At 40.1% G+C, this 23722-nt stretch overlaps 1 protein-coding gene across 3 annotated transcripts in view; it reads right to left on the bottom strand.

Moving 5' to 3' along the window:
• Nucleotides 1-23014, bottom strand: part of ccdc186 (coiled-coil domain-containing protein 186) — a 29290-nt gene extending 6276 nt beyond the window's left edge. For 2 of the 3 annotated variants that reach the window (XR_002278520.3, XM_020651215.3), the window contains exons 1-14: nt 22857-23014; nt 19540-20530; nt 19049-19175; nt 17426-17554; nt 14664-14876; nt 14238-14357; nt 13319-13423; nt 11367-11465; nt 9476-9562; nt 9240-9382; nt 7408-7663; nt 6661-6850; nt 5343-5441; nt 4932-5160 (exon numbers count right to left, since the gene is read on the bottom strand). Coding sequence is in view for 2 of the 3 variants with exons in the window: in XM_020651215.3 (XP_020506871.1) it covers nt 4932-5160; nt 5343-5441; nt 6661-6850; nt 7408-7663; nt 9240-9382; nt 9476-9562; nt 11367-11465; nt 13319-13423; nt 14238-14357; nt 14664-14876; nt 17426-17554; nt 19049-19175; nt 19540-20477 (2735 nt within the window). In the remaining variant the exon portion in view is untranslated. Of the gene's footprint in view, nt 1-4931; nt 5161-5342; nt 5442-6660; nt 6851-7407; nt 7664-9239; nt 9383-9475; nt 9563-11366; nt 11466-13318; nt 13424-14237; nt 14358-14663; nt 14877-17425; nt 17555-19048; nt 19176-19539; nt 20534-22856 lie in introns of all 3 variants that reach the window. The other variant, XM_065949476.1, reaches the window with a different exon arrangement.
• Between the last annotated feature and the right edge of the window lie 708 nt (nt 23015-23722).

Raw genomic sequence — 23722 nt, 5'->3', positions numbered from 1 at the left:
CTGCGGGAAGATTTCCACAGGGAGAAATCAGCATTTTTCTACAAAGTCAGTGATGGCCTACTTGTGGAGGAAAGCACCCAAAAGGCTGCAGTTTGTACAACTCAACTGCTGCTACAACAACTACAATTACTTCTACTACTATGACTAAATCTACTACTTCTACTTCTAATTAACTGGATCATTATCTAGCTATTAAAACTGAGATAAAAACAAAAGCAGATATACAAACAATAAAAAGGAATAGAAATTATTAACCTTACAGATTTCAAAATTCAGAGCTGAAATTGTCTTTTTTTATTGAATGTGCTAAATAAATCTGCCCTGTGATGATTTTTCATATGACTGGAATAATTGTTGGAGTCTAATTTTTTTTACTACTACTTAGAAGGCTTTCAATTGTTGTGAAAGAGATCTCTGAAGGGTTGAAACATGCAAGGGACTTCTCTTTAAAGACAGAGTATGTACCATGCATAAATGGAGCGAAGGTTGTGAGTTATTGCACATGCTACTGGGCATGCAGCCAGGGACCCTTGTGTCCCAAAGCAAGAATAAAGATATCAAAAGTGCCAACTATAAGAGAAGGGAGTGAGGAAGAGTGAAACCAGAAGTAATGCATGCATTTTAACCACTCATACTGGGACACTGTGTTTACATCTTATCCATCTTTTCTATTCTTACACAGTTAAGGTGTTTTTTTTTTGTGTATGTATCATAGATCTCTCACAGAATAAAGCACAACATCTATACACTTCATAAACCTAAAACTGTATTGTGCAGAGTTAGCACTATAAACCAACAGAGAAATATGTCAGTGGTGCAAAAAATAGAATGAAATGAAATGACACAGCAGCTATGTAAGCAAACAAAATCCCCATCTGCACACACAGACTAACACACAGAACACCTGAGCTTGCACCGACAGAAAATGAGACTTACCTCTGACTAGACTTGCAAGGGTCCATATTTGGACCCCCGTCCCATCACGCAAGTGTTTAGTAAAAACAAAAAAAAGTGACAGAAATTAAAGATGTGGCCACACGGGGTAGTGAGTGGCATGCGTGGGCCGGCGGGTGGGGGAAGGGATGTAAGCAACAAGTTGGAATCAGGCATGACAATAACTCATATAACACCTATAGATATGTTTAGAGTTGTATTGTTTGTATCTTATTATTCTCTATGGTCTGTTTCTATCTTATTCGATTGAAGTTTCTTGTAAGTAGGAGTGTTTCCCTACAGCCTTTATATTCGTTTTATTCTACTTCTGTGATCATTCATTTCACATCACGATAAAAAAGGTCAAATTGGCCATAAACCTCACTCTGATTTGAACTTTGAGTACCAATTCATTTTAATTTCCAGTTTTGAGAGTTCAAAGCAATGAAGGTGGCAGCACAGGCATGCATGAAGTGAAGGGGGCATTTCTGGGTACAGTGGCAGCTCCACAAGGTGTTCTATCTGAACATAATACAAAGCCCTGGTGGATAAATGTGGTGCAGACGCAGGGGTATATCATACTTATCATGCACACATAAACAGGGAAAAGCCCAAGAACTTAGAACATCCTTTTTATATTGAGGGATTTTAGATGCTCCATGTTCAGTTGTACATTCTTGATAAAGCTGAATAAGCCTGAATATGTCCTCTTTTTATGAAGCATCACAGGCACTACTTTAATTTCCAAGCATCTCCAGAAACATCTGCCAGTGGGTGCAGAAATCCCAGTTAACCTTGAAGGGGTTCCATTATAATATATCCTGACCACATTTAGCAGATGCGGATCCATAATGGGCTTCGCCAGAGCCTATATCGCTCCGCTTCAACGTTCCCATTGATCACAATCCTAACGGAGTGAAAGAGATGCTCTATTGATAAACACCTCCCTCCTGCAGCTTTGTCCTCACGTGCTTCATACCAGCAGCATTTTAATTCAAGTCAGATGATGGCAACATTAAGGTTTAACGGTCATAATAACCAGGTGTGGGAATTGAAGGACAGGCATCATTGCCTCTAAAGGATCCTTGCGTTTCTGCACGTTTTAGCTCATTCACTACACTATGCGAGCACTGCGGTCAATGACCTGATGATGACAGCACATGTAACTTAATCACACTAGTATAGGGGACAATTTGATCCATTAATGATCCGGAATCAAATGTAAATTCAATTAAACTGCAGATTTTATAATCAGGTTGTGTTACTGTGTGAACTACAGTTTTTATGTGCAGCTGGCTTTGGACGTGACAGAATTTGAACCGCTCTATTTGGATGTTTCTCGTCAAAATGCATTTGAGAAGATTTACTTTCTGGAAATAGCGCCTCCCACTTTACAGCTCTATATACTTTGGCAAATCGCAAATAAACATGAGATGTAAATGGTTCCAATCCTCATGCAAAAAAAAAAATCACAAAAAAAGAGTGGAATGGGTTTGTTAACATAAACCGAACATCAGCGTATTGTTTTCCTTTCTCAAACTGTCCTTCTCATGAGACCTTCTAAGCTTCTGTTCCACATCTGTGTCTCTTTCATTTATCTCCTGCTTCAGACTTACAGTGAGCTCATCACCAGCCTGTCCTGGAGGGAAAGGGACAGAAAGGGCAAATTCACATTCTGGGTATTGAAACACCCCCCGCTAAGCAGAGATCTTTTAGGGAGCTAAATTTAGTCCAGCAACCGTGGGATTCGTCCTCAATCCTAACTCTTGAATGTAGGTTGCGGCTAATGAATTTAATCTGAGTGTAGGGCTTGAGAAACAAGAAGTGGGATGATCCGAGAAGAATTAAGTCGTCTGTTGTATCTGGAAACCAGAGTCGAGGCGATGCAGAGCTTAAATGGAGTGATCTATACAGATCAATAACGGAGATTTCACAAATTTTGCCCATTGGAGAGAAATGTTTCTACGTCTTTAGAGATTATTTTATGTAAAAATCTCATACCCAACCCCATTTTTATCTTGGCATTGGCCCATAATTCACTTCAAGGTCTAGCCTAAGTAGGGAGAGTTATGATGTCTTTAAGATAGTTGCGCCGGCCTTCACACGGTCTCTGTAGTTTGAGAGATAGCCATGAATATGGATGGAAGATTACAAAGGATCCATAAAAATGCATCTGGATCGGCTGGACTATAAATAGCTCGGACTGAACTTTGTTATGAATAAGAATCGCAGAGTTTGCATGAGTTAGACACTAAAGAGGAGACACAGTGGGATGTAGGGGGCCGTAAACCGTGTGTGTAAGCAGATCCTGTCTTACAAGGTCAGCTGAAGCACTGAAACACACGAGTGTCATATTGTGTGCTTTAATATTTAAGAAAAAGTTTCTTCTTAGAATACATACATTGCATTAAGATTAACTTCTTGTTTTTATCTAAAAATTCTAACCAGCTGCAAGAAAGTGCTGTCAGTAGGTGCTACACTGGAGTGGCTTTGAATGCGATCATCTGTAGTGTTGCTACATTTCTTTGGACAACTGACGAGTTGTCGTAAAGTATTTTGAACATTTTGGGGGTGAGAAAGTGTCCTAGGGAGTGAGGAGTGATCTTTGCATTTAGCTGATAAAATATTCAAATCAATGCTTGTTGGGCTTCAGTTTGAACATATTTTGTTTTTAATGTCTTATTTTTGGTGAATGGGTTTTGAAAGGTATTTTTTTCCCCTTTGTAAATCACTATAATAATAATAATACTTTTATTTATATCGCGCTTTCAGTCAAAGTGCTATACTATACAGTAAGTTGCTTTTTGTATGACAGGTGATCTAGAAATACACTTTTCCTGCCAACACCTCTTTTAGTGCATCTGTGCAGGTACCAGTATAAAGAGTGTTTAGATGTGGTGGTGGAGCATCCTGAATTTAGCTGAAGTCTGCTGAAAGGATTACAACCTCTAGCAACACTGCACAACTGTTAGATTAAAAAAATAAAAATGCTGAAGCAGCTGAAACACTGTATAAGACATTTTCTCATGTTTGCACTGATTTTTGAAAGAGAGTTTAACATATGCAAATTCAGTCGCCAGGGGGGCTGTCAAACAAAACAATAACAAAAGCTGATGTTGAGGCTAGCAGGGAATCTTGGGAGGGATTCTCTCTGCTACTCCAACCCAAACACGGAAGGAAAACGAACTCAGAGTTAACCGTAGTCAAGACGAACGGGCGAAACAGACCGGAGGAGGAGACGTTTACAGACGAGATAATGCACCCAAGTATAATTTACATACATACAGCAACAGCAGGGCAGCTTTCAGTAGCAGTTCCTGCTTCCGTATGTAGCAAGTCTTCACCCAGTGTTTCCATGGCAACGATTAAAAATGTTGTGTCGGTCATGTCATTGCGGCCGACACGTCCCGTAACAACTCTAACGTTAAGGATTTCTCTGGCTTTGATAAGTGTTGGAAATATTTGAGTGAATGCAAGTACTCAACAACAACAATATACTTTACATAGGATTTATCATTTTTTATTTACTTTGGATATTTTAGTGAAAAATGTCTACAAATTGTATCTTTAAAGTTTTGCTTACATTTTGAATCTAGCTTTTGATTTGGAGTTATTGTCTGAGTCAAAGTTCTTATTTCTTTTTTTTTCCTTTTTTGTATATATTTAAGCTGATTTGACTTTTCACTTATTGGATATTTCCATTTTTGAGATTCATGTTTGTAGTCTTGAATGGCTTTATTCTTTAATTGCATTACTTGCTCATGTTTTCCGTCTGTTCTGCTTTCTGTCTGTGTAAGAGGTGGTGTGTAAATAAAGTTGAGGTGAGTATGTATCTGTGCTCATCCACTGCCAAGTACAATCAGCCCCCCGCTGGATTCCCTTCATGGAAGCGGTTTGGTCAGAGAGTGCACACTGCAGTAAAGAAATGTGATGAGAAGGTCCCTGTCCCCTCTCGTTCTCTCTCTCTCTCTCTCTGTACTCTGCTCCATGACACTCACTTTGTCTTTTTCCGGATCTCCTCCACCAGCTGCTTGATGTGATCCTCCATGAACTCGATTTTTTCCTGCTTGCGAGCGAGCGCCTTCTGCAACCGGACAATACGATCCACGAGCACGGTTTTGTCGACCTCTGGGAAGCTGTCCACAACCACGACTGAAGGACCCGACTGGCTCTCTGGTGACCGCTCATCGACACCGCTGCTCCCACCGTGGCGAGTGTTCAAGGAGCCTTTGGGAATTGAAGCGAGGAGAGATTGATATTAACTTAACATACTTTCTTTTATGTTGTCTTATGAGTTTTATAGATAAACATCCACTTTAGTAGGCAAATCTATCCCACCAAACTTTATAGGAAGAATATTAGAAAAAAGTATTTTCATTGTGTTACTTCTTTGTGTGTTAAATACTAACCAAATCCCGGAGCAGTACCTGAGGAACTTGAGCGGCTGCCCATACTGCTGGCATCCCGGTCACAGACTCCATTCTCAGTCTGCTCCAGTTTCCTTCGAGCTGCAAGAGAGGTGAAAACAGACAACTGTCAAACAAAGACATTATAACCAACAAGAGTGTCATTGACATGATCTGAAAGTTTGAGACACATGCTTTGAAAAATAGCTGTCTCTATCTTTAACCCCTGAATAAGACTTCAAGTTTGTAAGAACAAAAAAAAAAAGGCTAATGAGGAAATTCCATTTTTAGTATTTTCTCTTCATAGATAACTTGATTTTGAAAAACCAGCAATGCAGAAACTAATGTAGAAGAAAGAGTCCTTAAAAGCACAAGGAAAGTCAAAGCTAAGCATCATTATGTTTTCATCACAGTCTTTCTCTGTGAAGGTGTCCACCTGAATTAGTGTTAACCAGGTTTGCTTTTGAAGAAGAGTGCGTGCTCAGCAAACCTTCTATGCATAAACACAGATGAACGTCTTTGCTGTAGTTGGAAATGCAACACTGATGATGAATAATCACAAGCTCTCTACTGATATAAATGTCTTCTGTGTCAAACTAAACTAGCAAAGCTTATCCATGCAAGATAATGGAGGTGAACTGTATGCCTTAAGGTGACTGTGTGTACCCTGAGAGAGAAGCAGATGGAGCTGGATCACTTTAAGAATGCTAGACAGAGAAAAACATGAGCTCTTCTTACAACTCATTTATGTGCACACTGTCATGTTGTTTTGTTACAAATCAGCCTGACTCTAACTGGTGTAACCTGATATTAAACCCTGAGTGTGGACAGTCTGTCTGTCATTTGTGAAATCAAATGACTGACCAATTTCAAAAATGAGAAACAGAAATTTTGCAGCAGGTTGTGCTTTTCTCTCAGTCATTTTGAATCTCCTAAAAGCCTCAAGTGAAACCAGTTTTCTAGGATTCAAGTAGGACTGCAGAAAAGATATTTGGACAATGGCTGCTTATGACAAACAGAGAGGTTAAAACACCTGCACGCACATTTTCTCAGTTCATTGCAGACTCTATGTCCATTTCATATACGTTGAATCAAAAGGTTGTACTAATCTTTGATTGTCAATTGGTTTAACAGTCTACTGTCTTTAAACTTTTATTGAATCTGGGGAAGAATGGTGAGTTCATCAAGACTTTTGGTATCAAGAAAAATAGACGCTCTTAAGGTGTAATCCTCCGTATCGGCTCAGTAAATATTCAGTACTGTACGTGTAAAATATGCTGTAGAGGAACTACTGGAATTCCCTGCAAGGCGTTTTCCTGACCTTGTATTAGCTGTTTAGTCAGGTCCTTAATGTTTGCCGCTTGTTTCCTTTTCTGAGTCACCAGCTCGTCCCTCAGCTCTTCAACTCTGGTTTTCAGCTGGGTCACCTCCGCCTGCAGCGCTGTCCGCTCCTCCTGCAGGCCCTGCACCTCCTGCTGCCTCAGCACCTCCTCCTGTTTCAGGTGCCGCGTCTGCAGGATTAACGGGGACGGGGAGGGAAATTCAGTAATACGCGTTAAAAGCCACAACAGAGAAATTAGATATTGTGAAAATGTCTGCTTGCTCCGAAGAATACAAATAAAGACTAAAAATATCACAATTCAAGGACACTAGATGTTCTAGGTCAGACAACTCAGCTGTCATAAGTATGTCAGAGGCAAGAAGAACCCATTTGTTCCACTTTTGATTGGACAGGACAGCTAAAGAGAGACGAGATATGTTGGGAGGAGAGAGCGGGGGATGACATGCAGAATCCCTGTGATTAGGACTACAGCCTCTGTACTTGGAGCCTGCAAAATAACCGCTAGACTACCCGGTGACCCTGGTGTCACTTCTTGAAGATTTAAAAAAAAAAAAGGGGAAAAAACAACTAAATACACTAAAACTCAAATAAACATGTTTAAAAATTAGGCCTCTACAACCTTTGTGAGGTAGGTCAGCAGGTTTTTCATTCAAACCAGGTAAGTCGTAAGTCCTGTATCAGTTCTACATCTCACTCTTTAACTCGGGGAGATAATAGTTTCCTGACCTTGTCGTCTAGTAGCCGGTTTGTCTCCTCCAGCCTCGCTTGCACCTCTGAGTAGGTGCCACTCAGGTGGTCCAGCTGGGTCTGGAGGCCGTTGCTCTCTGACTGCAGCTGGGCGTTCTTGCTGCTCAGCTTCTCAGTGAAGCCCAGTAACTCGGCCTCACGCTCCCTGCTGCCCTGCACGTCACGCTGGAGGTCGGCCATCTGGTTGGTCAGGCCGTCCACTTCCTCGCGGAGAGACGCGACCTCTTGTTGATCCCTGAGTGTGTCGCAATGATTGCCAAGATGTTTAAACAGACTCTCAAATTAAATCACAAGATAGCAGAAACTACAAATAACCATTTCAATATAATAAGAAGAATAATCAAAAAAAAAAAGGCTTGACACAATTTAGCCATGCAGCACAGGTCAGAATGAAGGTAACAATCTTCTCTGTTACTGAAGTTGTCTCTAAACAGCAGGCATCAACTCTTTTATTTCTTGCCAATAACCAAAATGTGTTTCAAGTGGTGAAAAACTTCCTGTTTCTTCATTTACAGCCAAAAAAAAAGAAAACTTTTCTTCAAATCAATTTGGTGTTGCGTCACCTACTTATGGCACTCTGGCACACAAAAAGAACAGCGTCTCAGTAATTGGAAAAGTTTCTCTTCTTATGAAGTCGTGTGCACATGGCTGGCAGTGCCAAACACCCACAGAAGGACCCGAGTCACTCTCTGCCCTGTGTGCTATATCTGTCACTGTCCTACCTCGGAATCCTGGGAGAAAGGTGCTTGAGGAATTAAATAAAAGGGGGACAAAGTCTCTATTACAACCTGTACAGTTCTATCAGAAACCAATTAAGGTTGGATGGAGAAGAAGAGACGCTAGGTTGAACTACACAAATGACACATTTCAGCTGAGATAGGAAACTATTCAGACCTCAACGCTTTAAAAAGAGTCATTCTTTCATGCAACGATACTTTTAGAAACTTAACGACAGCATTTTGTGAAATATTTGCTTCCACCGTGAAGTGTAGAGCTTCATATGTCTCACTGTCTTTCTTATTTAAATGTGATCTTATAGTTCCGTCACAGCATCTCCTTTCTAAAAATCTACATTACGTCATCTTAAAAAAGCATTTTCCGCCTTAAACAAAGCAGCCAATTACGATATTTGATCGGTCAATGGGCTTTCACAAAAATGAACCGAAGTTTTTTGAATAGCCGCCTAGAATGTGCTATTTCTACAGCACACGTTATTGCTTGTTTTAGCATTAAGCTCTGCATTGATAGCAAAAAAAAACCCCTCATATTTACCGAGTTTACAGCAAGCAGCAACATCTTAAAAAGGTGTCCTAGCTGCAATTTAGGCTTAAAAGCAGCCCAAGGTTGTTCTATTTCTGGAATGCTTTTTGGTTACCCATATTTCTCTTTACATTATGGGTCTTGGTTGCAGAGCTGTGTACCACAATCAGTGCTGAGATGTAGAACTGATGTAAAGAAAAAACTTAGAAGTGGTTAGCAACAACCTGTGCTTAATCAATCAATAACATTTTATTTATTCTATTAACCCTTTCACTTAATGAATCCATTCACACAAAGAGAAAAAAAGAAGGTAACAAAAGCTTAACTTGCGCCTCACATTAGAATTTGAGTTGTCATATTTTGGCTTCTGTAAATTAATCTGCTCTTTCATAATTTCCTTTAGATGCTGGAGAAGAAATATTGACCCTATGGTGTGTTGATTGATTTTTCTCTAGCATGTCTCAGTGTGTGCCATTGTCCCATGAGTTTGCTTCGGTGTTGCTCCTACATGATCAGTTGCTAGTTGTGTAGTAGCATGTGTGTGTTTGTACCTTTCATGCTGCTCCTCGAGCGCCGTGATCTCCCCCAGCTTGTCTCTCTGCCGGCCGATCTCAGCTTTCTGCCGGTTGATGATCTCTCTGTACTTGCTCAGCTCGTCCTCCCAGCGTGGACGCTCGTCTTCCAGACACTTTAACTGAAGTAGAAAAAAAATTAACTCTTATTAAGCACTGCTGGTATTTACACACAGATTTTTCTTATTTGATTTTGACTTATCTGCATGACAAACCTTTGTGCGCAGAGTGATGAGCTCGTCCATGCCCTCCTTGTAGCTTCTTTTCAGGTCATCCAGCTCCTTTGCCTTCACTCGATGCAGCTGCCAGACGTATCAAGTTCTATATTAGATATTTATCCTCAATTCTTAAAGGATACCTATTTTAAAAAAGGATTCTCTTCAGCAGTTTCCAGTTGAAGATTTTGCACACAATACCGTTTCCGTGCAATGGTTATATCCACCATCGTAATCCTCAGTCACACTTAATGAAAGGTTTTTTTCTGAAATCTTGGCATTGGCATCATTTCATCACACATGCATTCCGAGGCAATCAAAGAGCGACATTCATTAACGTTATTTTGCTTTTGCCCTCATTACGTACATGAAAGCAAAGCTTATTAATGCTTCGTCTCATCTTTTCAACAAAGCCATTAATGGTACCAATGCTAGTCAATATTTCCAAGAAGCTATTAGCAGCCTGTGGTTTCCAAGACGACATGCCAGTAATAAATAGATGCCGACAAATTAACCACCCATGCCCTCCATTCATCCCCTCCCCATCCCATTTTATTTACAACCAACACAGTAATGGAAAATCAACTGTTGTGTTTGCATTCTTCACGGATGAGTTGCATCATATTTTGGGAATAACACACGGACTAAAATTAACACAGTCTTGAACTAATTTCTCATCAGTAGAGCAGAGATGTGTGTCAACATTGATGTGTCCTAATTCTCAGTTTTTAGCATCGTTTTAACCACTTTGCACAAAACACTGCGTATCAATTCTACAATTCACTCGGCATTGGAAATGTTAAAAGATATTTCACAGAGTTGATATTCTTTTTATGATCAAATCAAATCAAATCAAATCAAAAATAGAAATATAAGTAAGTAGGATTTCTGCTAAATCAATTCATGAAATATAAACTTGATGACTTCCTAAATTAAGATTAAGAGATTAAGATTTACTTTATTGATCCCCAGAAATTCTGTTTTTACACTCTGTGCATGTGTATATTTCAGCCTGTGTGTGTGTTGCATGATTAACAAACAGGATCCTATGGATATGCACTAATGGAGAGATGTCAGAGTGAGCTGGTGGTGGGGAGGGGGTTTGGTGCCTTGCTCAAGGGCACCTCGGCAGTGCTCAGGAAGTGATCTGGCACCTCTCCAGCTACCAGACCAACTTCCATATTTGGTCCACACCGGGACTTGAACCGGCGACCCTTCGGTTCCCAACCCAAGTCCCTACAGACTGAGCTACTGCCGCAAAATGTCACATATTGTTCATTTGAATGATTTGTAAACATCCTGAGTAAAGTAAACAATACTGTGAAATGATGACAAGAAACACATGGTTTGTATTCTGGGTTGTTGTTGACAGGCAGAGCTTTTGTATTGATTAATTCTAGGCCATTTATTTTTAATCGTGATTCCCTTTAGAGTAAGGCAGAGAAAAACAGGCCATTTTGTTTGGACTGAGTCCATGTTTGACGCTGTGTGCATGCTTGTGTGCCTGTAGAGCCTATGTGCCAGTGTGTTACTCATTGCTACTTAAAGCTATTACACCTCTCAAAGTGACGAAAACAACTGAAAATAAACATTTTTACTAGCAGAGCTGGCAAAAGAGCCCGAGTAAAAAAGCTGATGAATGGCTGGGTTGAGTGGACTGTAAATGTAATACTGAATTAATGACCGAGTTGCATTAGTGTTTTGTTTTTGTCTCTAGCGGATTGTCAAAGAGATGGGAATAGAACAAAAAAAATGTCTGTAGACACAAAACAAGCATATAAACTAGGATCTCCGGTGCCTTCTCATTGGACAGCTATATACATTATATGTGTGTAAGAACGTGTGTGTGTGTGTGTGTGTGTGTGTGCGCGCACACACAGCAGTATTTCACCTCTAATTGGTCTGTTTGTTCCTGCTTGTGTTTCTCCAGCTCTCCTTTGGTCTCCCTCAGTTTCGCATCCAGCTCGTTGGACTTGAGTTCCTCTGACTCCTGCAGGGACGAGGAAAACAAGATTAAAAAACAAGACGAGCATGAAGACGACAGAGACAGAGAGAATTCAACAGCTCAATCAGCAGTAACAGATGGGCTGGTTGTGAAAACCAGGAGAGATGAAGAGATTAATTAAATATAAAAAGCAGGGAGAATGCAGCAACTCGTTATAGAAATAAAAAAATAAAAATAAGTAAAGAACATTTTTCAAACGTAGATATCCGAGGGTGATTTTGTTTTTTAATTAAATTGCTGCTTGTTGCTTCTCCAAGTATCCCGCATCTGATTGACCCTACCCTTGATAAAAGTTTGACTTTCTTGAGTTCTGTGTAGGCAAGTTAAATAGAGTTTTCAGAAATACACAAAATCCCTGAATTTTGTTGGGATTGGCTGCACACGTAAATGCAGCAAGTAAAAGTCAGGAAAATTGACCGGGTGCGAGTGGGCGGAGATGATGATGTTTATATCCTACAATGGATGCGGGATACCGAGACCCCCCACTCTGTTTGTAACAGGGTAGCAAAGCATTAAGGAGATGTGACATTTTTCCTAGTATTTGCCTTAAAGGGCTAGCTACAATAAAACTGTATGGAATTTCAAAAATAAGTCAGTGTATTCCGTTATTTGTTCACAAATTGGACATGATTGCCCGAAACTAGTCAGAGGAGTAGCAAAGACACGGATTTGGAGAAAAGTCAACATGGTAAAAATTACTTTAGACCCATATTGAAGTGTCATACATGGAAATTTGTTTCCAGATCCAAGTGTGAAATCAATCTGATGAAAAGTTGTGGAGAAAATAATAATGAAAAAAAACCTACAGACATACAGAGATTCCTTCCTGATAAACCAGATGGTGAAAGTTACTGTGTAATGTCCTGTTGAAATACGATAACAGTATACAAAACTGACAAACTTCATTATATGTTTTACTTTGGGTTTCCTGAGAGCTTGATGCCAGGTTGTTGTTTATAGATATTTATACTGTATTTATCTTCCACTGTTGTTTGCTCGCACTGCTGTCTGAGTCTGCTCTGACAGTAAACTGCTGAGGAACGAATACAGCTGCTCCAATTCATCTTTCAAACACAGCTCTTTACCACCATCATAAGGTTTAAATTAAAACTGCCATTCTGCAGAGACATAATCAACCCTGTTTCATTGAGTCCCATTAAACAGACTCTTCAGCATCAGTGAGCACACAGCTAAGCACAAAGAAAACACACACACGCACAAAGAAAACACACACACACACGCACAAAGAAAACACACACACACACACACACACACACACACACACACACACACACACACACACACACACACACACACACACACACACACACACACACACACACACACACACACACACACACACACACACACACACACACACACACACACACACACACACACACACACACACACACACACACACACACACACACACACACACACACACACACACACACACACACACACACACACACACACACACACACACACACACACACACACACACGGCTGTATTAAAAGCATGATAAATAGGTCATAAATAATTATTATGAGAGGTTAAAAGAGTGGTGTTAAAAACAAATAAACACAGATCAGTCATTTATGAGCCTGATGGATGTGGGCACATATAAGCTGATTCAGTGAGTAGGCTTACTGAGTTAAGATTTTGATGAGTACAAAACGTTGGCGCAGCAAAGAAAAACATGCTATCTATCTGAATCATGTCCATGCAAACATCTCCAGTCAAACATTTAGTTTCTCCGACACAGAAAGGAAAGTTTGCTCAGGCACAAGAATGTGAGCAAACGTTAAATATCTATGTGATAAATACCACAGACCTGGTATGTTCGGATCATGTCCTGGCAGTTCTTGCGGATCTGTTCTGTCTCCTCTTTGGCCTGGGTAAGCTTGGACGTGGTCTCTCTCAGTTTGTCTTTAGTTTCCTGCACACAGAGTTGTATAAACACACTTTTAGGATTATGAAAGTGAAGAAAAAAAAAGGGTGTTTTGCTTCAAAGGGAACCAGTACTGTAAGAAGCCATAACAATGATTTGTAAAAGGTTCTTGTTTTATGACTTTGTTTTCTGGGAAATGCATATATACAACAGTAGGGAGTGATTTAAACGCGCACAAGTCTACCACACAAACAGAAACATTAGTGACTCATCTCCCGCGGCCTCCAGCGCCCACACAGTTTCTGCTTTCCCTTTTGTTTATAGCTGCGTATTTGTTTGGAGGCGGTTAAAAATAAAAGCAATATTTTGTGATAAGACTTTTTCAAAAATAGAATCATTGTTAATGATGATTTCCTTGCAGGATCATTACTGCACCACTTTCGTCCCATTTCATTTCGCCTCTGAAATAAATGAAAAAAACACATCTAATCATGTTTTCTGTGGAGCCTCTGCAGATAAAATGACTAAAGGGGGTCATTTATATCCTGGAAGCACTTAGAGGAGAGCACACAGCTCTGACTAACTACAAGGTGATGACACTTAATACAGATATCAACCAGAAATTGAAGTATGTTCTTTCAGGCTGATGTGGGCAACTTATACACTGCATTATGAAAGCTGAAAGGACTTTATGTAGACAAACGTGTCAGACATATTAATGAGTACATCCAGCTATTTTTAAACTGTTTGTTATTTCATTTAAATGTGTCTGCAGTCGATTCATTCCTGCAGCACAACATGATCGCTCCATAAGCAACAGATTTAACACAAAATAATTACAGAATGATCTAAGCTTGATTACCTTGTGTGCATCTGCCTCGCTCTTCAGTTTGTTCTGGGCCCATTTGACCTTGATCAGATGCGAGTTCACCTCTTCCTTCAACTTTTCCACTTCACGGGTCAGCCTGCTAACTTCGCCTTCCTGTGAACACAAAACCCAAACAATTTCAGAAGATTGAACAGCAAAAAGGTCTTTGGCTGAGTACTAATGAAACACATAGCATTGTACATTTTAAATGTGTCAAATTAATATATAATCAATAGACTTAGCACATAGAGGACATTGTGAAATGCTCCATTAAATACATGACAACGAGGGTGGTTTTTCCTCCATTTGAAATAAAACCTGGTAAGCCACAACATTTGTTGATACTTTATGTCAGCCTGTAAAAGGGTTTTTAGAAAAGATGCTTCCCAAAAGGCACTTCAAACTGACAAAAGTATTTACCTTCACTTCGTGCAACTGCTGCAGTCGACCTTTCTCCTGAGCCAGCTGGTTTCCTCGCAGCGCCTGGCGGTCTACCTCCTTGGTGGCTTCCCTGAGTCTTTTCTCTAAACTCTCCTTATCCCGCCTCAGGTCGAGGGCCTCCTTCTCCCCCCGTACGTACTTCATAACCATGGCCTCCTTCTCTTGACGCGCCTCTTCTGACTTCTTGTTCACCTGAAATCAGGGTCATTTATCATTTTACATTTCCATAAAGATCAGAAGAGGGTGAAGTTTCCTTAGAAATATATCACGGTGGATAGCATGATTATATATATATATATATATATATAAAATATAAGTTATGAAAGACCAACAAAATAACACAAACCCATCAATTCAGTTCATGATCAACTGATTTTCTTGGATAAGTAATTCATTGTTCATCTATAAAATGTAGACTGAAATGTTATTCTAGCAGCAATACTTCACACAGGAGAAGCTAGTGCAGAGAATAGATTAATCCATCTTCTATAGGGACACTTCATTCAGTTTTCTTCTCAGGTTTCACACTGCTGTGTTCATTCCTCATGCCAATAAATTGCTCATGGCCATTTCTGACTTTCTGGTTAAGAGCTTTTTGTTCCTGTGGTAAATCCTTACTGCTTGCGCTGACAGGTGAACATGAAGGAGAGCAGGAGGAGGAGGAGTAAGAAGAAACTGCATCTAGCTATACAAGCTGCTGTGTATTGTGTATCTAAAAATAAAAATGTATTTTTTGTATGATCAAGAATCATATTGTGGAAGTTAAAAAAAAGAAGGACTTTTTTTTTTTTTTAAAGATGACCACATTAAATGTTTGAAAGCTGAAAGTAGCTCAGGACTGGGTCACCATCATAACACAAGGCAGGACTGATATAAGAGAAAGGGCTTAAAGGAGCAGCTGAGTGCCAAATGTACCTTGCATTGTTCACTGAACTATGAAATTAAAAAATTGTGAAGTGTGACAAAACTGTCAACAGAGAAGTACCCTACATGGTTTCAGCCAGGTGTGCAGACCTCGTGGATGAAAAATTGGCTTTTTTCCACACTGTTCACTTAACAAGTGATTACATTTGCAATAACAAGAGTTTTATGTGCAAACTCCATGACCACCCACCTAGCTGCTGGTTTTGTGCGAACAACTTCAAAAGGAAACTAAAGAGACTTGCTTTTTTTTTTAGCCAGTTTCAGTTTTAGTAACCTTTACTTTTGTTATTCTCAGCTTAGGCAATCATTTTAATCAAATAAAGTAGGAGCTAATGACTGGCAGTGATAATGATGAATTAGAGGAGAGCAAATTCTATAGAGACACTTCACAAGAAGAAGAGGGACACGGTCCTGTTTTTTTCACATTTAATTAACATTTCACTAATCAATTGAGATGTTATCTTTAGGCACAAATAAAATGGATGGCATTAGAAAGCATGTTGATTTGCAGACACACACATCGGAGTGATGATGTCTGGAGTTATGGTAAAATCTAAACAGTAGCTGATGTGTGGATGTTTCAATTGTACCAAATGTGCTACTTCATCATAGACATTTAAAACATGGATGTAGTCTCAGTGATGTCAAAAATTGATGACTGAAGGGGACTTCTTAAGACCTTTAATGCCGGTCGCTATATTGAAAATGCGGTCTTAACCTAAGCAACTGGCTGCAGCATTGTTGTCAAGAGAAGTCTCAAAGATTCTTCAAATTAAACATTGAAAGACAATGTTCCACTGTATACACTGTATTTTCAAATAAATCTTACTGATGTTTTATGTATAATGTATGATTCAGAGCCCCAGCAGAGTGCTGTGCTGTGGTGTGTGAAGTCATCATTAATAGCCTTGAGTTCACTGCAGTTCATTTCTCTTTGTCGAGCTGCGGCCTGAGTGACATCTCTCTGACCACAAGAACTCGGGTCTGATTTCTCAGCACAGTGTACGCACAAAACTGGACCTGACACTGGTATACACTACTTCCCAAGCAACGTTTGGGGTCTATAAAAACAAACTTGAAAGAAAAATATGCACACAAATAAGCAAACCCATGTGAATAAAAATGCTTAAAGGCAGGGGAAATTGGCAACGCGTGTCTAAAAGTCTCATCCCATCATAATCATTCAAACAAGCAGAACTTATTTGTGTGTGTGACTGTTGAAAGCTGCTTTCCATGTGTAGGCCTACCTTTCAAAAACTGAAGAGCAGGGCATGGTGAGTTGAGTAATTTTAGTCTTTATTAATGTTTTTAATGGAAGAGCATGCAGCTACAATTACCTTTTCCCCTAAAACATCTAGATAGATAACGTTATTGTCCTATATTCATATTCAGAGAATCAGATTACGATATGTTCCACTGGGAGTCACCTGATATAACATCACAGCACAAAATGTAACATCAAACAGAGTGTACTGGGTATGGATGGATAGATAGATGGATAAATCCATGTTGAGGGGGGACAAAACTTAAGACCTTTGAGTATTTTTTGCAAAGTCTGAAATTCATTTTTCTTGTCATAAATTCAGTTAATCTATTATAGAAAAAATAGAGAAAAGAACTGCCCTTGGACTGGATGTGATAATCTTATTTTTAAGTAAAACCATGGTGATGTAATCGGTCAGTTCAGCAACATAAGGTTGCTGTAGTGCTGAAATGAAACAGGCCCAGACATGCAAATAAGGATCAGGCTGGGGTGAAACTAAGCTGCTATGACCAGCTTATCAAAGACTCTACTTGCATTTGGCTTCCAGTTTTACCTGTTCTACCCGGTAGGACGTCTCCTTCTGCATCTGCTGGAGGGCGGCCTTAGCTACGTGATCCTGGTGGGTCAGTCTGTCCCGCGACTCTTTCAGCTCTCTTAGCAGCTCCTCAACCCTCCCCTCCAACTGTAGAGACAAGGAGTATACAGACAGGGTTAGCAACTTGTTGGGCAACATGTATTGAACAGCAGGCCTCTGCCACACCTGCAACACAGCATGATGCCTGACGCAAAATGTTGGAGCCAAATACATCTAGATGGCACAAAGAGAGGAATGCAGTTTGTCCTACAAATCTGATACTTCTTCTGCAAAATATGACTGAAATGTACTGGAAAGCCCTTCAGCCTTCGGCAACATGTGACTTTCATGACATGTAAGAGACATTTTTCCTCTAATCTTTTTGTCTGAGATAAATTAGGCCCTATTTGAAAGTTTTTTTATTTTATAGTTCACTTTTTATTTTTTTTATTTTTTAAACTGCTTCAGAATAAGCACAAGTAGTAGACATTTAATATAGTACGCCTAGAACTGTGGTGGAAAAAGAGAAAAAGGAGCAAAGCATACATTGGATGTATGTGAAATTCCTCCTACACCCTTCTGCTTGCACAAAGCTTAAACAAACAAAACGGTTCTTAGAAGGCCTGACTCAATTACTGTTCCTCCTGAAGCAATGAATAAATGAGATCCAATCAATTAAAGAGCTATGTAGATGGTAGAGCTTTCTAAATCAAAGGATATGTCACACAAACATAAAGACACTCTTAAACACAGAACTCCCATAAATAAAAGCAGCCTTTCATGCAAATGATGCATGTTGAATGCTAGTAATCAGAGCTCTGTGTCCCTTTTCTTCTTCGCACTAGGCTGCTTTGTCTGGCTTCCCTAATTACCAGCTGCACAGGGCTAGAATCCAGATTTGATTGGAGCTTCAATGTGACACCATTTGTCCTCTGATTTGGCCTCCAAAAGAAGTGCAGCCTTGTTATGAGAGGAAATAGTTCCTTGAATTTTCCGTTTTAAACTTTTTCCACATTGTTTTTTTATTTTAGGAGATCAAAATCAAAAGAATGACTAGTAGGCCTGCTATTAAAATATATCTTTAATAACCTGTTTATCTACTTTAATACATATTTCAAGGTACCCTAAATGATCGGTTGTTTCTCTTCACCTAAATAATATCAGTGCATTTCAGCTGTGAAGTTTCTCAGTGTGAAATACAGTAAGGTAAGGCAAAAATAACCGTAAAAAACAAAAGAGTCTGATAAGCCACCATGTTTGTTTTAATCTGTGCGTCTGCTATATGGCAAAGCTTTTCCTTCACAATCCCTAAACTTTAACATATATGTGTGCTATATGATTATAATAATAATGAGCAGAAGTTAATGTCTGGCCCTTTTGCAGGAATTCAGACAGTCCATCCCAATGGGGCACTTCCTTGTTCATGAAAAACAAAAGATAAAAGGTTGCCATTGTTTCCAAATAAGTGTTTGAATATAGCCTGGAGAGACATTCATGGTGACCGAGGGGTAGTTGAAGGCTACATCAGCTATTTATGCTTAAAATCAGTCAGTGCCCTCAGATTACAAACAATGGGAATAGATTTTAGAAAACAAAACTAGCCTTTTTAATAGTGGACGTGAGCAGCCTTTCTGTCTCAGCCTTCTTTTTTAGCTCGTCCCTCATGTTGTCCTTCTCTGAGCAGATCCCCAGGATCAGATCCTGATGCCTCTTGTTCTCTTCAAGCAACCTGTACATTCAAATTCAGCACACAAAGACAAACACACAAACATACAACTCAGATCATACAGAGCTCTGAAGAATTCAGACTGTTATAAAGGCCAAACAACAGAGGATAATAGAAATAATTGTGGGTTACTTTGGGTCATTTAGACATTAGGTTTTATGTGTGCAAAAACAATTACTCTTTTGTGCAAGCATAATGAGGGCAGATTAAATGCAACTAAGGTGAAGTAAAACAATCCGGTTATTATAAAGATAAACCTTTTGCTAAGGTGACACGCTGTATTGAAAGTTTACAACTGTACAAATAGCAATAGCTGCAAAGTTATGTGATGAAGCTGGTCTAGTGTGCCACTGAAACAACAGTTTACCTTTGAATAGCTTTCTCTTGCTGTGCATACTTGTATTGAACACACTTCTCAAAGACCTCCTGGTCTGGAGAGAGTCCATTGACAGGCATGCTCCCTTTCCTCTCCCCTCCATTCTCCCCCTCAGGCTGCTGACAAGAGAACAGCTCAGACTCCAGCTCATCCAGCAGTGACTCCTGTGACAGCGAGCGCTGGATCTGGGATATAAGCTTTCGGCTGCAATCAGTGTCATACGGACTTGAAAAGGCGTGCGAGGGGGCTGTGGTGTTGGTTTGCGGGCTGGAAGCGGGAGAGAAGCTGACAGTATCGGAACTGGGGGTAGACGGGCCATTAGAGATCCCAGAGGTGGTTGTGGAGTCCGTTGGGGAATTTTTGGAAGTGCTTTGGACGGAAGAAGAAGGACTCCAGGGTGAAACGCTTTCATCAGCAGGTGAGGGCTCTGTGGAACAATTTGTGGCCGAGACTGATGGCTGCTCCATGCTGTTTGAAGAGATGGCATCAGAATCCTGCACTTTATCTAAAGTCAAAAAGGTTTCTATGGTCCCTTCAAGAACAGATGGAGAGCTTTCTTCCACATTATTCAAAGTGGTGAGTTGGGCTCCCAAAGCTCCACCAGCCTCATTTAAAAGTATAGGCATCCCACCTTCAATAGAACTGCTTTCACAGATGGTATTAGCACCCAGCTCGCTCACATCTACACGTTCCTGACTGCATATTCGAGCCGCCGCCTTCGTCTCTGAGTCCGTGTCAACATCTGTCTTAGTCCTGATTAATTCGCTGTCAAGCTGAGCTTCATCTTCTGCCTGACTGAGCTTTTCTGCCCCATCTGCACTGTTGTGAGAGATTTGCGGCTCATCTTCTAGTTTAGATGTGCTGTTGCGAAGCAGGTCTGCTGGTTGCAACCCCTGTGACACAGATTCAGCCTCTGATCCCTCCATCATGTTTGAATCTGAAGCAGGACCAGGCTTTTCCTCGGTCCCTCTCTTGTTCAAATCTGCTGGAGACAAGGGGAGGGGCAGACACCGGAGAAAGATTGATACTTAGTTTACAAGCAAGACCAATAAACTGTTTGGGTTTTTATAAATCATGTGACTCAAGTTTTTCTTTGAACAACCATAAATTCCAGGTTTCTTCTAGTTTTTTTGTGTCGAGACAGGAAAAACCCTGATAATCCCAACAATAAGCCTCATATTTCCTCATGTTAGTTCTCGCGCGATTTACATCTGTACTTCTTACCTGAAGAAACAAATACCCGACATGCCGTTCATACATACTTACTTGTGTTAAAACACATCAAGGGGTGTGGTCCTGTCAACACCTGAGTGTGACCTTGTAGCCCAGAACGTCATACAATTACACAGGTGTGGGCGATAACCTCGCTGAGTTTCTCTTATCTTCAAAGAGCAACAACTGATCAAAATATGTGTCCATACAGGGATTGCGCTATAAACTTTAATACTGATTATATTGCTTCATTCTAATGTTTGCTTTTAAGAACAACATTTATGGATGAGTTTCCTCAGAGAAAGTAAATTATACAAACACAGTTTCTGTAGTCACTCAAAGCATGAGAACCATGAATAAACAAATTAGCCTAGCCACAAATGAAGGATTGAAATTTAAAGGTGTACTGCAAGACCTGAAAGCCTTGTGTTAACCATAATCCAGTTGTTACAGCAACACACAGCAACACACAGCAACACACAGCAACATACAGCAACATACAGCAACACACAGCAACACACAGCAACACACAGCAACACAGAGCAACACAGAGCAACATACAGCAACACACAGCAACACAGAGCAACACAGAGCAACACAGAGCAACACACAGCAACACACAGCAACACACAGCAACACAGAGCAACACAGAGCAACATACAGCAACACACAGCAACACACAGCAACACAGCAACATACAGCAACATACAGCAACATAGAGCAACACACAGCAACATAGAGCAACACACAGCAACACACAGCAACACACAGCAACATAGAGCAACATAGAGCAACACACAGCAACATAGAGCAACACACAGCAACACACAGCAACATACAGCAACATAGAGCAACACACAGCAACATAGAGCAACACACAGCAACACACAGCAACACACAGCAACATAGAGCAACATAGAGCAACACACAGCAACATACAGCAACACACAGCAACACACAGCAACACAGCAACATACAGCAACATACAGCAACATAGAGCAACACACAGCAACATAGAGCAACACACAGCAACACACAGCAACACACAGCAACACACAGCAACATAGAGCAACACACAGCAACATAGAGCAACACACAGCAACACACAGCAACACACAGCAACATAGAGCAACATACAGCAACACAGAGCAACACAATTGCAACACATTGTGATATTAAAACATCTCCATGAGTGTAGCAGTCTGCCCTTTTACACAAATGAAGGATTGCAATTTAAAGATGTACTGCAAGACCTGAAAGCCTTGTGTTAACCATAATCCAGTTGTTAATGTAACATACAGCAACACACAGCAACACAGAGCAACACAGAGCAACACAGAGCAACATACAGCAACACACAGCAACACACAGCAACACACAGCAACACAGAACAACATACAGCAACACACAGCAACACACAGCAACATACAGCAACACACAGCAACACACAGCAACACAGAACAACACACAGCAACACACAGCAACACAGAGCAACATACAGCAACACACAGCAACAGACAGCAACACACAGCAACACAGAACAACATACAGCAACACACAGCAACACACAGCAACATACAGCAACACAATGGAGGAGGTCATGAGTGTAAAGACAGTGAAAGCACAGCAGCTAAAACAAACACAAGTGATGTAGATGTGACAGGTGTCATGCCATATCACTGTCGAAAGTAGACACCGTCAGTAGCCAGACACATATAAACACACCCTTGGTTGGTGACTGTGCAGATAGTGAGTACCAGGCCGATGTGCCATTTGTACTTACTGCCGTTTTACAATACTTTATTTATCGTCAGCCCTGCTAATTTCGACTTTAGCACGTTAGCTGCTCGCGTAGCCACGACCAGACATTGGGGAACAACACATCACACAGCACATGCAACAACACAGCAGGCCAACAGAGGATGTTTCCAATAGATTTAACGCTAAAATGTAGACTGACATGCTGTGTGGAGTCACTGGTTAAGCTTAAGCTAAGCTAACATTGATAAGTGCTGTGCTATAAGAACAATCCGCTCACATTTCAGCTAGCATCTGACATGAATGACGAATAAAAAAATTGTAATATTTTCACCCACCGAATGCGAAAACCCCATCATGTGGCTCAATGTGCAGTTGTGGTCGGAATAATATTGAACTTTGAGCTCTCTGCCTCACCAGCTGATAGCCCAACAAGTCACTTTGATATGACACATCAACAAATATGGCCACTGCGAGAGAAACGATGAAGGCTGTGTGGACCAATGACAGCCCTCGAGAAATGACGTAGGTTTGACGTCACCACACGACAGGTACAGTGTACAGTGCAAGTAGTTTTTTTTTTTTTTTAGAATATTAAAAAAATGTGACGAGCAACATTTTTCTTCATACATAAAAAAATAAACGAGACTACACTCTCCTGTGATTAAAACACATTCAGTACATTAGAACCGGTTTTATCCGGTACTCAGTTTGTTCATCAGCACTTTGTAAAAAACAAACCTTAATTTCTCTTAAAGTTATATATACACTTTAAATGATAAACTCATCATATTCGATCATATTGTTAGGAAAAATCCCTGCAGTTTTTAATTTATTTTCAAAGAAAATAAATGTACAAATAATACAGAAGTCGAAGACAGATAAGTCGACTAAATGTTAAGCAAAAACCTTTGGTTCTCCACAGTATTATTAGTAATTATTATATTAGTATTATTATTAATCATAAGAGAACATTATGATATAAACTTAATATTTTTGCCCCTAGTGCTGGTTTAATAACACAACTGGTGCAATAGCTAGCAAATAAAATAAACTGAGATTACAATATGCGAATTTTCTGTTTAAAAATTTATAATAACATGTTTTTTCCCCCTCCTAAATATTGAATAATGTATCTTCTTTTAAGGATATGGCTTAATGCTTCTAATGATAGACAAAGTTGCCAATTGAGCTAAGCTGATAT

Source organism: Labrus bergylta, chromosome 21, assembly GCF_963930695.1.
Source record: "Labrus bergylta chromosome 21, fLabBer1.1, whole genome shotgun sequence".
NCBI lineage: Eukaryota > Metazoa > Chordata > Actinopteri > Labriformes > Labridae > Labrus > Labrus bergylta.
Note: the sequence above shows the minus strand (reverse complement) of the source record. Positions and strands in the feature narration are given on the sequence as shown.